This window comes from Peromyscus eremicus, chromosome 17 (assembly GCF_949786415.1).
Source record: "Peromyscus eremicus chromosome 17, PerEre_H2_v1, whole genome shotgun sequence".
In the NCBI taxonomy this organism is placed as follows: Eukaryota; Metazoa; Chordata; class Mammalia; order Rodentia; family Cricetidae; genus Peromyscus; species Peromyscus eremicus.
Genome location: NC_081433.1, coordinates 58,255,426 through 58,269,866, shown reverse-complemented (window position 1 = coordinate 58,269,866; position 14,441 = coordinate 58,255,426). Strand labels below are relative to the sequence as shown.

At 50.0% G+C, this 14,441-nt stretch overlaps 1 protein-coding gene across 1 annotated transcript in view; it reads left to right on the top strand.

Moving 5' to 3' along the window:
- Eps15l1 (epidermal growth factor receptor pathway substrate 15 like 1) overlaps positions 1-14,441 on the top strand; it is a 67,024-nt gene that overhangs the window by 9,878 nt on the left and 42,705 nt on the right. Inside the window, 6 exon segments of the mRNA XM_059244480.1 lie at positions 1,602-1,727; positions 4,223-4,282; positions 6,102-6,335; positions 10,809-10,966; positions 13,126-13,282; positions 13,519-13,604. Of these exon segments, the coding sequence (XP_059100463.1) occupies positions 1,602-1,727; positions 4,223-4,282; positions 6,102-6,335; positions 10,809-10,966; positions 13,126-13,282; positions 13,519-13,604 (821 nt within the window).

Sequence of the window (14,441 nt, the reverse complement as noted above, 5' to 3'; positions counted from 1 at the left end):
CCACGTCTTCCGTGGTTCTACTAGTATGGCCCATTGAGCCCACCTTAAAGCATTCCACTGCTTTCCTGATCCAAATCCCAAAGTCCACATTCCATCAACAAGAAGCATGGTCAGGCTGTTAAAACAATACCCCACTCTCTGCTACCAACATCTATCGTAGTGTTTTATCACAGTGACACATGCTTGTCATCTCAACATTCAGGAACCTGAGGCTGGGGGACAGATCACATGTTCAAGGCTGGTGTGGGTCACATAGGGAGAACCTGTCTCAAAAAAGAAAAAGATGGCCGGGTGGTGGTGGCGCACGCCTTTAATCCCAGCACCTGGGAGGCAGAGCCAGGCGGATCTCTGTGAGTTCGAGGCCAGCCTGGGCTACCAAGTGAGTCCCAGGAAAGGTGCAAAGCTACACAGAGAAACCCTGTCTCGAAAAATCAAAAAAAAAAAAAAAAAAAAGAAAAAGAAAAAGATGGGGCTGGTGAGATGGCTCAGTGAATAAAGGCACTTGTTGTCAAGTGTGATGGTCCTGGAACCCACGTGATGGAAGGAGAGCTGACTCTCTCAAATTTCCTGACTGCCACAGTGTGTGTGCTTGCACACACAAGTGTATACACAATAAATACATTAAAATTTGAGATACGTATTTGCAAAACCTAAGTGACTCCTCTGGTAAGCCAGAGTTGGTTCTGCAGCTGAGTGTGGGCTGTGGATGCTCTCAGAGAATGGGAAGCAGACCCTCTTCCCTGTACTTCTTCCTTCCTTCTTGATCCTGCTCTCTGTCTCTTTTGAACTTGGACAGACCTTGAGCTTCTCAGGCAAGGGCTTTGCCACCAAACTGCCCTTAGCCCTGTCTAGTTGTTTCTCTAACACAGGGTCTCCATAGCCCAGTCTGACTTCAAACCTCAATGTAGCCAAGAATGACCTTGAACCCTCACCTTCACCTTCTCAGAGCTGGGATTGCAGGTGGGGCCTGTGGTTTATACAGTGCTGGGGATAGAGCCTGGGGACTCTTTTGTGTTTGCTGTATGGGCACTCTACCCACTGAACCACAGCACCTTTTCAAAACCTTTTTTTCTTAGTGGTGCAATTAGAACCCAAGGATTCACTGTACTGAGCCCCATCACAGTTTATTTTGGATTGTGAGAAGTAAGACTTGTGCTCTTGAAGTTGACATTTGAGACAGGGTCTTCCCATGTAGTACAGGCTGGCCTCAAGCCCTCTATCCTAGCTCCATCTTGAGTGCTGGAATGAGAGGTGTGTGCCATTGGCCCCACTGGAGGTTGATTTGGCCATGTTTGCTCCCAAACTAAACATCTAATGAGGTTCCTTGAGACACTGCAAAGGCGTTGCCATGCTGGCTAGGCTCCTTTTGCCATTCGGCAGAACAAGATGTGGACCAGCTTCTCTTCTGCTCACTGTGGCCCCTAGGCCATGGTGCCAGGGAGCTGTCCCCCCAGGCCATAAGTTCTCCCTGGAAACTCAGGCAGCTGGGCTTGCTCTAGGATATGTCGCACCCTCTGGTACAGTTGAGCTCTGTGTAGACAAGTCTGGGTTTGGATTTGAACTGTGTGCTCTGTTCATCCCAGCTCCTTTGTTCCTGGTAGGTGGAGGAGAAGGCAAAGTTTGATGGCATCTTTGAAAGCCTTCTGCCAGTCAATGGTCTGCTCTCTGGAGACAAGGTCAAGCCAGTCCTCATGAACTCGAAACTACCTCTGGATGTGCTGGGCAGGGTAAGCGGCTGCGTGCTTTCCCACCCTGTACCGCAGCATGTCTGTCCGTTAACGGTCACCTTTCTTCTCCCGCGGAACACCGTACCCCCCGTCTTGTGTGTGTCTGCCTTTTCTGTAGTTGGAGGAGCAGGACTGCTCTTCTGCTCCTGGGAAGATGCTGGCATCCATCTACTTACGACAAGAGGCAGGGGCAGACGGGTGATGGCTACTTGTCCCTGTGACAGCAGAGCCTGCTCCAAGCCCAGCACCAAATCCCCTTTTCTTTTGTCTCTCACTGGTCCTAGAATGTACTAAGCTGATGAGCTGGCTGGCTAAGAGTCCAGGCATTACCCTGTCTCTGCCACCCCAGTACTGGGATTATAAGTACACGCTGCCACACTCAGCTTTAAAGAACAAGTTACATTGAAAAAAAAAATTTTTTTTTTTTTTTTTGAGATAAGGTTTCATTGTGCTGCTGTGGTTGGCTTGGAACTCATTATGTAGACAATATTGACCTTGAATTCATAGAAATCTTCCTGCCTCTGCCTCCCAAATGCTAGGATAAAGGTGTGTGCCACTGTGCTACCTACATTTAAAAACTTTTAGAACTTTTAGTGTGTGCATGTACATAGTATGTGTGCATACCACTGTGTATCTGTGAAGGTCGGAGGACAACTTGCAAGATCTGGTTCTCTCCTTCTACCTGGGAAATTGACCTGAGCTTTCAGGCTTTGCGGCAGGCACCTTTACCTGCTGAGCCATTACAGTGGCCTTTGGCCTGTCAGTCTCAAGGTGAAGGCACTTTCAGCTCTGTCACAGGTTTAGAAATAGTTTTAGTTATCCCTTTTTTGATTTTATCATGGGGTCTCCTATCTCCCATATTGGCTAGGGGTAACCTTAAACCCCGAATCTACCTCCATAGTGCATTCCTATTTGTTTGTTTGTTTAAAAGTCTCAGTTTCGGTGGCTGTGGCCATGCACACCTATAATTCCAAGAGGCTGAGGTAGGAGGATCATGAGTTTGAGGCCATCCCAGTCTGTATGGCAGGACCCTGTATCAGGAGCCCCTCAACAAAAATGAACCTCAGATGTATTCATATTAATACGAAGTGTTTGGCTCCAGATCTCCCACTGCAGGCATAATTCCTCTAGATGGATGTGGCTTAAGTCTTCATCCTGGCAGCCTGCTTCCTGGTGTATGTGGGCCAGGCAAGCTTATTGTCTCTGTGGGGCCTTTCTACAGAGGGACCGTGGTTGTTCAACCAGAGCCCAAGGCCCTGGCCTTCAACAGAGCCTAAAAACAACAAACATTGTCCTTAGAGGTTCTCAGAGACCATTTCCTAATGCCCATTAGATGTGCTTCTATCTCCCAGGTTCTAGAATTATAGGCACGTGCAACATTTCCAGTTACATTTTAAAATAGACTTTAAAAATCTCTGATACTGGGGCTGGAGAGCTGTCTTATGGCTTACGAGCGCTGCAGTGACCCCAGTTTGATTCAGATTTCAGTTGAAAGCGTTTCCTGGGATGTGGTTTTCATCCTGGCCTTCGTCAGCACAGTGAGCATGCTACTGTAGGAAGGATGTGGGTCTCAGTATTGGCCCTCAGCTCCCTCAGAGAGCTGCAGGGTGTCAGGATTATTGTTTGTTTTGATTTCTGTAGGAACTTAGTATTCTGTTACTGTGAAGAGATACTATGACCACAGCAGTTTTTATAAAAGAAGTAGTTTAATTGGGGCTGGCTTACAGTTTCAGAGGGTTAGACCATGGTCGTCATGACAGGAAGCATGGCGGCAGGCAGGCAGGCAGACGTGATGCTGGAGAAGTAGCCGAGAGCTACATCTGATCCACAAGTGGAGATGCAAGGAAAGATTGGATCTGACCTGGTGTGGGCTTTTGAAGTGACACAACTCTTCCAAGACCACACCTCCTAATCCTTAACAGTTCACCAACTGAGGGCTAAGCATTCAAATATGTGAGCCTATGGGGGGCATCTCTGGTCAGACCCTCACAGATAGGCTCTGAGCTTGGAACTCTCTATGTACTCGAGACAGGCCCTGAGATTCCAATCCTCCTGCCTCAGCCTCTTGTCATAAACTAGTTCTTTTTCTTTTTTTAAAAAAAAAACTTATTGATTTATTATGTATACAGTGTTCTGCTTGCATATATCCCTTCAGGCCAGAAGAGGGCGCCAGATCTCATTACAGATGGTTGTGAGCCACCATGTGGTTGCTGGGAATTGAACTCAGGACCTCTGGAAGAATAGCCAGTGCTCTTAACCTCTGAGCCATCTCTCCAGCCCCACAAACTAGTTCTTAAATGCTTTTCCTTTTCTTCTCGCGCGCGCGCGCGCGTGTGTGTGTGTGTGTGTGTGTGTGTGTGTGTATGTACATATGTGTGTAGGTGTGTGGGAAGACAGATATACAGCTCTTTAAGTGCCTCTGATTGCCTGGCCTTATTTACTATTGACTCAGATGTTACTTGTGCTGGGTTTACGGATCTGTCTGGCCCCTGCAGGTCTGGGACCTCAGTGACATTGACAAGGATGGACATCTGGACCGAGATGAGTTTGCTGTGGTAAGTTCTCTGTGTCCTGTTCCTACCTTGCTGAGGCCTCATGGGGTGGGTAAGGGAGTCTTTTGTGTCTTTAGTTTAAAAGTATCTATTTTGACATCTCCCAATACTTAGAAAAAGTTCAGGGGTCAGGAGAGTCCAGAGTCGTCATCACTGATCCAGTATGACCTTACAGTGCCTGCTTCACCATCCTTCCTCCTGCTCTTCTCTGTCTCTTCCTTATCCCCCCCCCCCCCCCACACACACACACGAATTTTTTCCCTTGGATCGTTTTCAAAGAGATAAATTGCAAACATAGTGCTTTTATTTTTGTGATTTATTTATTTATTTATTTATTTTGAAACAGGGTCTCAGATAATTGAAGCTGGCCTTTTTTGTTTGTTTTTGTGTGTTGTGTTTGTTTTTACACAGAGACAGGGTTTCTCTGTGTAGTCCTGGCTGTCCTGGAACTCACTCTGTGGACTAGGCTGGCCTCAAACACAGATCTGCCTGCCTCTGCCTCCTCAGTGGTAGGATCAAAGGCATGCACCACCACTGCCAGGCTTGAAGCTGGTCGGAACTCCTGATTCTCCTGTCTCTATCTCCCTAGTTCTATAATTATAGGCATGTACAGCACCCGGACTTCCAGTTACATTTTAAAATAGACTTTAAAGTCTGTGATACTGGTCCTGGAGAGATGTCTTAGGGCTTAAGAGCACTGCAGAGGACCGGGTTTGATTTCCACCTCACACATGGAAGCTCACAACAATCTATAACTCCAGTTACAGGAGATCTAATGCCCTCTTCTGGCCTCCATGGGCACTGCACAGACACATAGGCAAAACACTCATAGATATAAAAATAAATCTTCAAAATCTGTGATATTGCCAGTGTGTGCCTGTCATCCCAGTACCCAGAAGACTGAGGCAGGAGGATTGGGATTCAGGTCCAACCTGGGCTTCATATCAAGACTTTGCCTCAAAATAAATAAATAAATACATAGACACGATTTAGAACGTATCCCCTGCTCCCCCTGCCTGTCCTCTCTCTGTCCCCTCTGGGGTCATACTCTGTATCTCCTGAGTATTTTGAAGTAGAAGCTCCTCTTGGGGGTCTGTGCATCTCCAGATTTCAGAAATTTGGAAATCATAAGCCCTGGGGCTTGGTGGTCATACTGCATGCTGACAGAGCTGCAAGTGCCTGGTGTACTCAGCCAAGTCTGTTACATACAGGTACTTCACTTTTCCTGTCTGTTCTTGGCTGTTACGGTGTTTTCATTGGTAATAGATTAATAGCGATTGTAATAAAGTAATTGCAACAAAGACTGACGCTGTAGCTCAGTGAGTAGAGTGCTTGTCAAGCATGCACAAAGCCCTGGGTTCGTCCTGTGCCACATAACTCAGGGGTGGTGGCTCATGCCTGCAATCTCAGCACTCTGGAGGTGACCACGGCAGGAAGATGAGTTGTTTAAAGTCTTCCTCAACTCTTTAGTGAGCGTGAGGCCCGCCTGGGAAACGTGAGACATCTGTCTCAAAACAGTCATGGCAATGTGCTATAATAGACGTGTTATGAATGTGGTTTTCTTTGTTTCTGGGATTTCCTACCTAACATTTCAGACCACAGGTAACTCAAATCTTGGCAAGGAACCCTCAGAACTGGCTGTGTGGTGTCTGGATGGCTGCCATCTATGCTCACTTCACTCACCTAAACTCAACATGTCTCAAGAAGCTGCGGATTCCTTGGAGCTTCTTGGGGTCCCCATGGCTCCAAGACTGCATGAGACTCTTTTCTGTTATGTGGCCCCTGCTCCCTCAGTTCCCTTCTCTTCTCATTGGCACCACAGGCCATGCACTTGGTGTACCGCGCCTTGGAGAAGGAGCCAGTGCCCTCTGTCCTGCCCCCATCCCTCATCCCACCCTCCAAGAAGAAGAAGACGGTGTTTGCAGGTGCTGTGCCTGTCCTGCCTGCCAGCCCCCCACCCAAAGACAGCCTCCGCTCCACGCCATCCCATGGCAGCGTCAGCAGCCTCAACAGCACAGGCAGCCTGTCCCCAAAGCACAGCGTCAAGCAGACTCAGGTCAGTGTTCCTGGTTCTGTTCTGCACCATTTCTTGACAGCAAAAAGGAGAAAACTTTGATCCAGTTTTCTAAAAAATTTACTAGAAGTATTGGGCTGGAGGGATGGTTTAGTGGATGGGAGCACTGACTGTTCTTCCAGGTTCAATTCTCAGTACCCATATGGCAGCCCACAGCAGTCTGTACTTATGTATGTGATGCATAGGCAGTAATAAAATAAATAAGTAACCTAGAAGAATTGTTAGAAGGATTCAGAATGAGCTTTCTTGCTCACTTGCAGGTAAGTGAAATTGTTCCCTGGTGTCTGTGGAGCTTGAGCTCCAGGAGCCCCAGGGTACCAGTGCTCACCAATGTCAAGTCCTCATCGAAGTGATACAGTGTCTGCACAGAGCCTATGTGTGCCCCTAGACTCACCACATTAAGAGAAAAGACCCACTTGGCAGCTCATAGCTGTCTGTAACTCCCGTTCCAGGAGATCCAGTGCCCTCATACAGACATACCTGCAGGCAAAACACCAATTAAAAATAAATTATTAATGGGCGGTGGTGGCTTGCATGGCATAAGCCTTTAATCCCAGCACTTGGGAGGCAGAGGCAGGCAGATCTCTGAGTTTGAGGCCAGCCTGGTCTACAAAGAGAATTCCAGAATAGCTAGGGCTACACAGAGAAACCCTGCCTGGAAATAAATAAATAAATAAATAAATACATACATACATACATACATACATACATACATACATACATAAATTTAAAAAGGTGAAGAAAGAGCCAAGATTTTAACTCAGGAAGAAGGGTGTGGGGGAGAAAAGACTCATTTATTTATATTCATTCATTCATCCACCCATCCATCCACCCATTTATTTATTTATTTATTTATGCACCTATTTATTTGTTTGTTTATTTGTTTATGTGTGTGTTTATGTGTTTATGTGCATGCATTTGTACAAGTATGTGCACACATCTTTGTTTGGAGAGCAGAAGAGGCTATCAGATGTCCTCCTCTTTCACTGAATTCCTTTGAGGCAGGATCTCTTCCAGACCTGGGGCTCTTGTTTCCTGCCTATGCCGGCAGCCACGAACCCCAGTGATCTCCCTGTCTTTGACCCCCTTGGAGCAGGAGTTGCAGGATGCTTGCTACGTCATTTTGGGATCAGTACTGCCATCCTCAGGATTATGCAGCAATCAGTCTCAATCAAAACTGATCCAGTGCCCAGCCCTGGCCCCTTGGTTTCTCTGACCATTTAGAGGCTGCTGTGGCTGCCACGCTGTCCCCATCTTCAGTGTGCGTGGACTGATGTGGGGGACAATGCTGCCCACATGCTTAGTGCACAGAGTTACTTGGTGAACAATGAGAAAGACACCTGTTGGTGTTGAACTCTGTAGGCGCTCTTCTTCTTCTCTCATTTTGAGACAGCAGCTTGCTGTGTACCCCAAGCTGCTCCAGAAGCCTCCATTCCCCTGCCTCAGCTCCTGAATTCTAGGATGACAAATAAGTACCTGGCAGTATTTTTCCTGGGGTGGGTGCAGAACCTGTGGGTATGTGGGGTGACCATAGTACCCTTTTTCAACCCCCCCCCCCCACACACACACACCCCTAGGTGCCCTCTTCCTATCCCTGCCCAGCTGTGGCTTAGTCCTCAGCCCCAACCCTCTCTTCTTGGCTTCCATCCCCGCCCAGGTCAGGAGGCCGTGTTCCTCAGCTCAGTCGTCCCTTCCTTAAGCTTACACTTGGCCAGACATGTGGCATGGCCTCTGATTGATGTCACGCAGAGCCCTCCTCCAGTCTGCACAGTCCCCCTGGAACATTCTGGGGCATCCAGGGCACTCAGTGGGCACACACACACACACAGGAGAGTGTGCCACAGCAGGCGTGTTGGTCAGGACAGCTTGCAGGAGTCGGTTCTCTTCTTCCTCCACGTGGACTGTGGAGATCAAACACGGGTTGTCAGGCTTGGTGGGAAGCACCTTTACCCACAGAGCCATGTCTCTGGCCCCTTTTGTGTTTTGAGGATGAATTTGGGCAGGCAGGTGGACAACACCTTACCCTTTATCAGAACGTGAGAATGACAGCAACAAGGGCAGATGAGGTCAGTGTGCTCTCTCTGGGATTAGTGGGGAAGGTAAGTGCTCAGTAACCTGGGAGGCTCCTTGTCGGAGAACTTGTAGGACATGGTGCTGCCCTAGCATTTCAGAGACCATTGGGAGGATGGACGGCATCATCACTGGGAACTCAGCAGTCACAACTCCCGAGGCCACTTGATGTTAGGTATGGGGGTGGATGGAGTTAAGCTCAACCCCCTGAGTATCCCCTAGCCCAGTGTTCACTGCTCTCCCTTTCCTTTATTATTTCATGTATGTGCACACAACATGCTCCTACAGTTCTGGGAATGGAACTTAGGTCTTACATATGCCAGGCAAGCATCCTGCCGCTGAGCCACCTCCCAGCCCCTCACTGGAGGATTCTAGGCGGGGCTCCACCCCTGAGCCACGCCCCCAGCCCCTCACTGGGGGATTCTAGGCTCCACCCCTGAGTCACGCCCCCAGCTTTTCCACTTCTGGTGTCTTTTTTTGTTTGTTTGTTTGTTTTGTTTTTCGAGACAGGGTTTTTCTGTGTAGCTTTGGAGCCTGTCCTGGAACTCACTTTGTAGCCCAGGCTGGCCTTGAACTCACAGAGATCCACCTGGCTCTGCCTCTCGGATGCTGGGACTAAAGGCATGTGCCACCACCGCCGGGCTTCCTCGTGTCTTTTTGCAGCCACACTCAAGAATGTCATCAGAGTGCTCAGTGTTTCACAGTGTCATACAACAATCTTCTGTTCTCACATGTACAATAAGCAAATTGGTAAACTGAAGAAGTGCAAGGAATCGGGTTGGACCCCTCCATAGATAAGCCAGCTGGAAGGGTCCCAGCAAGGTGACATCTGAGCTGAAATGACAAGAAGCCATTAGAAAAGCAGCCATGGCTGGGCTGAATTAGAATACTTCGTGCGCTCTAGAACAAGAGGAGGCCAGGGCAGTAGGAGCTGGACACTTGTTTAGCCACTCCAGCTCACCAGTGAGCCCTTGCCAAGAGAGAGCTGTTGTGAGCAGAGGCCTGGGTAGGTGTTTGGCTGGGAAGGAAGCAGCTGAGGCCAAATTATCTGGCACAGCCTCAGGCATCCCCGGTTACCTCCAGATTTCTCACCAGGCCAGTTTTTTTTTTTTTTTTCTCTTTCTTTTTTTCTTTTTTCTTTTTTTTTTTTTTAACCTAAGATGGGGCATTTGTCATGAAAATAGGCGTTTTCTGGGACCCATAGTCATGATCCCTCAGGGCATCATGCCACCACAGGAGGGGCTCCAGTGCCCTCCTAGTTCCGTGCCCTGGTGGCCTGGGTGCAGTGTGGTACCTTCTAGCCTCAAGTGTGCCCTCCTTCACTTATCACTAATACACTCACATAGTATGCCTGGCCCCAGCACTTAGGCAGAGTTTTATTTTGTTGGTACTGCACACAGGACCTTCTCCATCCTAGAGTCTTAGTTTCTTGGGACCCATCTGTTGAGAAGCCCGTCTGCCTTGTCAGTTCAGTTCAGCTTGTCTGATGCCTGTTACCTTTCCTCTACTCTCTGGCTCCAGACACCAGCCTGCTGCAGCCCCTTAACTCAAAGGCAGCATCCTGTCACTGTAACTGAATCCCACAGCCAAGGTCATTTATAAAGAACAGAGGCTTATGGTCTGGATGCTGGGAAGGCTTCCTGGCAGAGGACATCGTTTGGCAAGATGAGCATTTAGGACAGAGAAATAGTGTACTGCACACAGCTGTGACATCGAGTTAGGCATTTTTAGTCATGTTAAGATGGGGAAAGTGTTTGGGAGGATGTGTGTAGGGTCTGTGTACGCATTGAGAAAGCATTGAGAGTTTTGGCATCCATGAGGTTCAGTAGCTGGCATGTACTGATAGGCCTCTTGGGGCCAACAGAGGCTGTGTAGGGAGGGCATGGCTGTACAGCACAGAGCAGTCACTAGCAGATAAATATGTCTGGTGCCCATTAAAGACAGGGTCTCACTATATGTAGCCCAGGTTGGCCTGGAAATCGTAATTTTCCTGCCTCAGCCTCACCAGAGCTGAGGGATAATTATATTAAAAATCAAAACAACAGAAACTGTCAGTGTGTGCAGAGACTAGCAGCTGCAGTTTCTTCCTGCTTGTTTCTAGCCTGAGACGGTAGCTTACACACATACCCATACACCCATACCCATGCTGTGGTTCTGGATTCAGAGGTAGCAGTTGTGGTAGCAGCAGAGAACCTCATGCGACTTGAACTTCCCTGTACACTGTCTTTGTGTCCATCCTTTTTCTTTATTCCCTTGCTGCCCCTGGCAAGGGTTCTGGGACCTGAGCTGGATGGATCTGACACTATCTGTGAGAGCCCTGTAAGTAGAGCCTCGGGGTGGGACAGGGCTCACAGGTAAGTAAATCACCGTTGTAACATCTTTCAGCCACCAGTGGCCTGGGTGGTGCCTGTGGCAGATAAGATGCGCTTTGATGAGATCTTCTTGAAGACGGACCTGGACCTCGATGGCTATGTGAGTGGCCAGGAAGTGAAGGAGATCTTCATGCACTCAGGCCTCACACAGAACCTTCTGGCACACATTTGGTAAGAACGGAAGCTGCGGTGGAGGTGGCTCTGAGAGGCGGGGAAGCGGGCAGGCGGGAGGGAGGGCTCCAGTTTCCTAGGTGTCCGTGTACAGGGAGGTCGAGTCAGCCTGATTGGAGAGTTCTATTGGCACAATCCCTCCACAAGCCTTACCTTGCCTCAGCCACTCGTGATAGTCATTCTGCCTGCCACTTGGGTAAACCAAAGAGGGCCTTGACAGTTCCAGTGAGGTCCCACTTGGAAGGGCAGCATCTGCTTTCAACAGGGAGGAGGGTAGGGAGTCCTACCCTGTTTTGTTCCTCAGTGCTGTGGGAATCCTTTCCTGGGGAGATGTAACACCCTTCCCCGCATGGGGCACCAAGGACAAACCAAATACATACCACTGAAGTCCAGTGGGGCACCAGGGAGTTGATAGGGCTTGCAGTTCATAGGTGAGATGCTTTTTACAAGAGATGGGGGGGGGGGGGCGACTCCAGAGAGGCTGATGACCCCCACAGCTGCATTGATGGAGTCCCCTTCAGTTAACTTTCCACACTCAGTGGATCCTGGAACCTCCTGAGACCACAGGCTATGTGAGATTAGAGCAGAATTACATACAGTGGTTGGGAGGTATAGATGAGGGTCCAGTGACCCTCCCCACCCTGTCCCCCTATGGAGGACTGATTTAGTTAGGGTTTCTATTGCTGTGATAAAACACTGTGACCAAAAGCAATGTGGACATGGTTTATTTTTGCTTACATTTCCAGATAACAGTCCATCACTGAGGGAAGTCAGGCAGGAACTTGAGCAGGAACCTGGAGGCAGGAACTGATGCAGAGGCCATGGAGGAGTGCTGCTTACTGGCTTGCGCCTCATGGCTTGCTCAGCCTCCTTATACAGCTCAGGACCACCTGCCAAGGGTTGGCACCACCCACAGTGAGCCTCCCTCCCCCATATCAGTCATTAATCAAGAAAATGCCCGCACAGAGCTGCCTACAGGCCAATCTGATGGAGGCATTTTCTCAAGAGTCATCTTCCCAGATGTGTCTAGGCTGTGTAAAGTTTACAAAATCAGCCGGCACATGGACAGTCAGGAGCCATCAGGCTTGCTCTCAGGGTCCTCCTGCAAGCAGTCATAGCTGTTCTGGTTAGATGGTGGCTACTGTGTAACACTTGGTGCTGGGTGGAGGAGCCACCTTCATCCTCCCTCTGCCATCTCAGAATGGGGCTTCTGTGGCTGCCCTGGCCCAAGGCATTGTCAGCTTGTCCAGGGCCAGGGCCTTGAGTGACTTCCTGACTGTAGCAGGGAAACTGAGCCCGTCACCTGATGGCCACAAAGAACCATCTTGAATAATCCTAGCCGGGCAGGGAGCAGAGCCAACGAAGGGGCAGTGGCCACAGAGTTGCCTCCTCAGGCAGGACGCCGGCTCCTTCAGAGCTGAGCTGCCGCACTCAAGTAATGGAGGCGCCGCCGACAGCAGCCCGAGCCTGCTCTTCTTCCCCAATGCTCTGCAAGTAGCTGCTGCCAGAGCGGGCACTTGGAGACCGTGTGCCCTGCCTCTGGCAAACGACTGCATTTGAACAGCAGCTGCATCGATCACCAGAAGTGGAAGTGTTTGTCCCTCACGAGGCCATTCACTGCCAGCTCAAGTCTGGGCACTCCTGTTCTCTCTTGTTCCACACTGGGCAGAGAGGCCAGAGGCAAGCTTCTGGTGGCACAGACGCTGTGGGCAGGGAGTGTCTCCAGGCCTCCACAGTGCAGCTCTTGTCCCCACTGACTCACACAACCTCCAGATCTGTAGATTAAACAGGAGTGAGAGTGTAGCCCTGCCCCATCTGCACAGGGGATTATGGGCAACTGCATCTCTTCAGTACCTTGCACAAGATGAACCAAGAAAGCCTTGACCCTTACAGCCAGCTGGAGGTGTGTGTGTTGGCAGGGGTGGGGGGAGGGAGTGTCCTTTCTGAGACCAGACGCCTCTCAGCTCAGTAGGCCAAAGCCTCATTCCCACACTGTGAGGCCTGTGATCAGCCTTGGGTAGGTGCTCATCAGCACTGGGGGAAACATGGAGGCAGTGCCCGGGGCTTGCTCTGGTCCTGGTGGGCTTGGTAAGCGGGCTTGCTCGGGGTAGGTGGTACATGCAGCTGTGGTGTGTAATTGCATCCCACGTCTCTCCCAGGGCCCTGGCTGATACAAGACAAACGGGGAAGTTAAGCAAAGAGCAATTCGCGCTAGCTATGTATTTCATTCAGCAGAAGGTCAGTAAAGGCATCGACCCTCCTCAAGTCCTCTCGCCAGACATGGTGCCACCCTCGGAGAGAGGCACTCCTATTCCAGTGAGTAACCAGACACCCTTGTTTCTGTTGTTTCTGCCACCCACCAGAAGGTGGCGCTGGTGCCCCAAGAGCCCCACAGCCCTCAGTCCCCAAGCACAGGTTGGGGATGGGGTGGGGCATACTGTGACTGGGCCACCTGGAGTGTTTTCAGGCCAGTGGCCAGCACTTTGGTCCCTTGCTGTAGCAGAGATGTGGGCTGCTGGCTCCCTGTGACTCTGTCTGACTTTTGATCCTAGGATAGCTCAAGTGCTCTTGGGTCAGGAGAGTTCACTGGTGTAAAGGAGCTGGATGACATTAGCCAGGAGATCGCTCAGTTGCAGAGGTATGCCACTACCCTCTTCCATGGTGACTCCTGAGGGAGGACAAGTCTTCTCAGTCTGCTTCTGTTTGGGTCTTTGTTGCTCTGAGTCCACACTGTACGGGTAGCCTCAGCAGGCGGTGGCTACACAGCTGCATAGGGACACAGCAGCAGAGATAAGCAGAAAGTCCAGCACATAGCTTAGGATATAAAGTCTGGAGCGCCTGGTGTGTACAGTGGGCCAGTTCCTCACTGCCCTTTACCACAGGCAGGGTGACTGCTACTGCTTTCCATGTCACTCCACATGATTCCCTTAACCCAGCTTTGTTTTCCATTCGTGTCCTCCAGAAAAGTCTTCTACATACATCCTCATTCCCATAGTACCTCCCCAGAGTCCTCTGTTCCTTGTGGTACTGGTAGGTGTTCATGTGCAGGTGTTTGTCCCTAGTGCCCCCCTACTCCTGTTGAGCAGACCTTCAGTTTCAGACTACTGAGTAGCATTTGATTGGGTATGGGATGTTGGGGATGGTGTGTCTCTGTTGGACAGTCACAGACTTGAACATCGTGGTAGCGTAAGTATATTAGCTCACAGGAGGGGGTCCAGGAGCCTGTACCAGCTGTCGAGGGTGTTGGAGCCCATGGAGAAGGTGTGTGCCTGGGCTTCTCTCTGGGTCCTTGCACTTCGGGCCACGCTCTCCATTTCCTTGATGTCAGCTTGAGGGTGGGGTGGGGTGGGGTGGGGTGGGGTGGGGTGGGGTGGGGTGTGCTAATGTTGGAGACCATCTCTATTCCTCCCTGTTTGCCTCCTGAACCTTCAGAGTTAGTAAGGGCTTGACAAGTCCTTGTCACACATACAAGTCT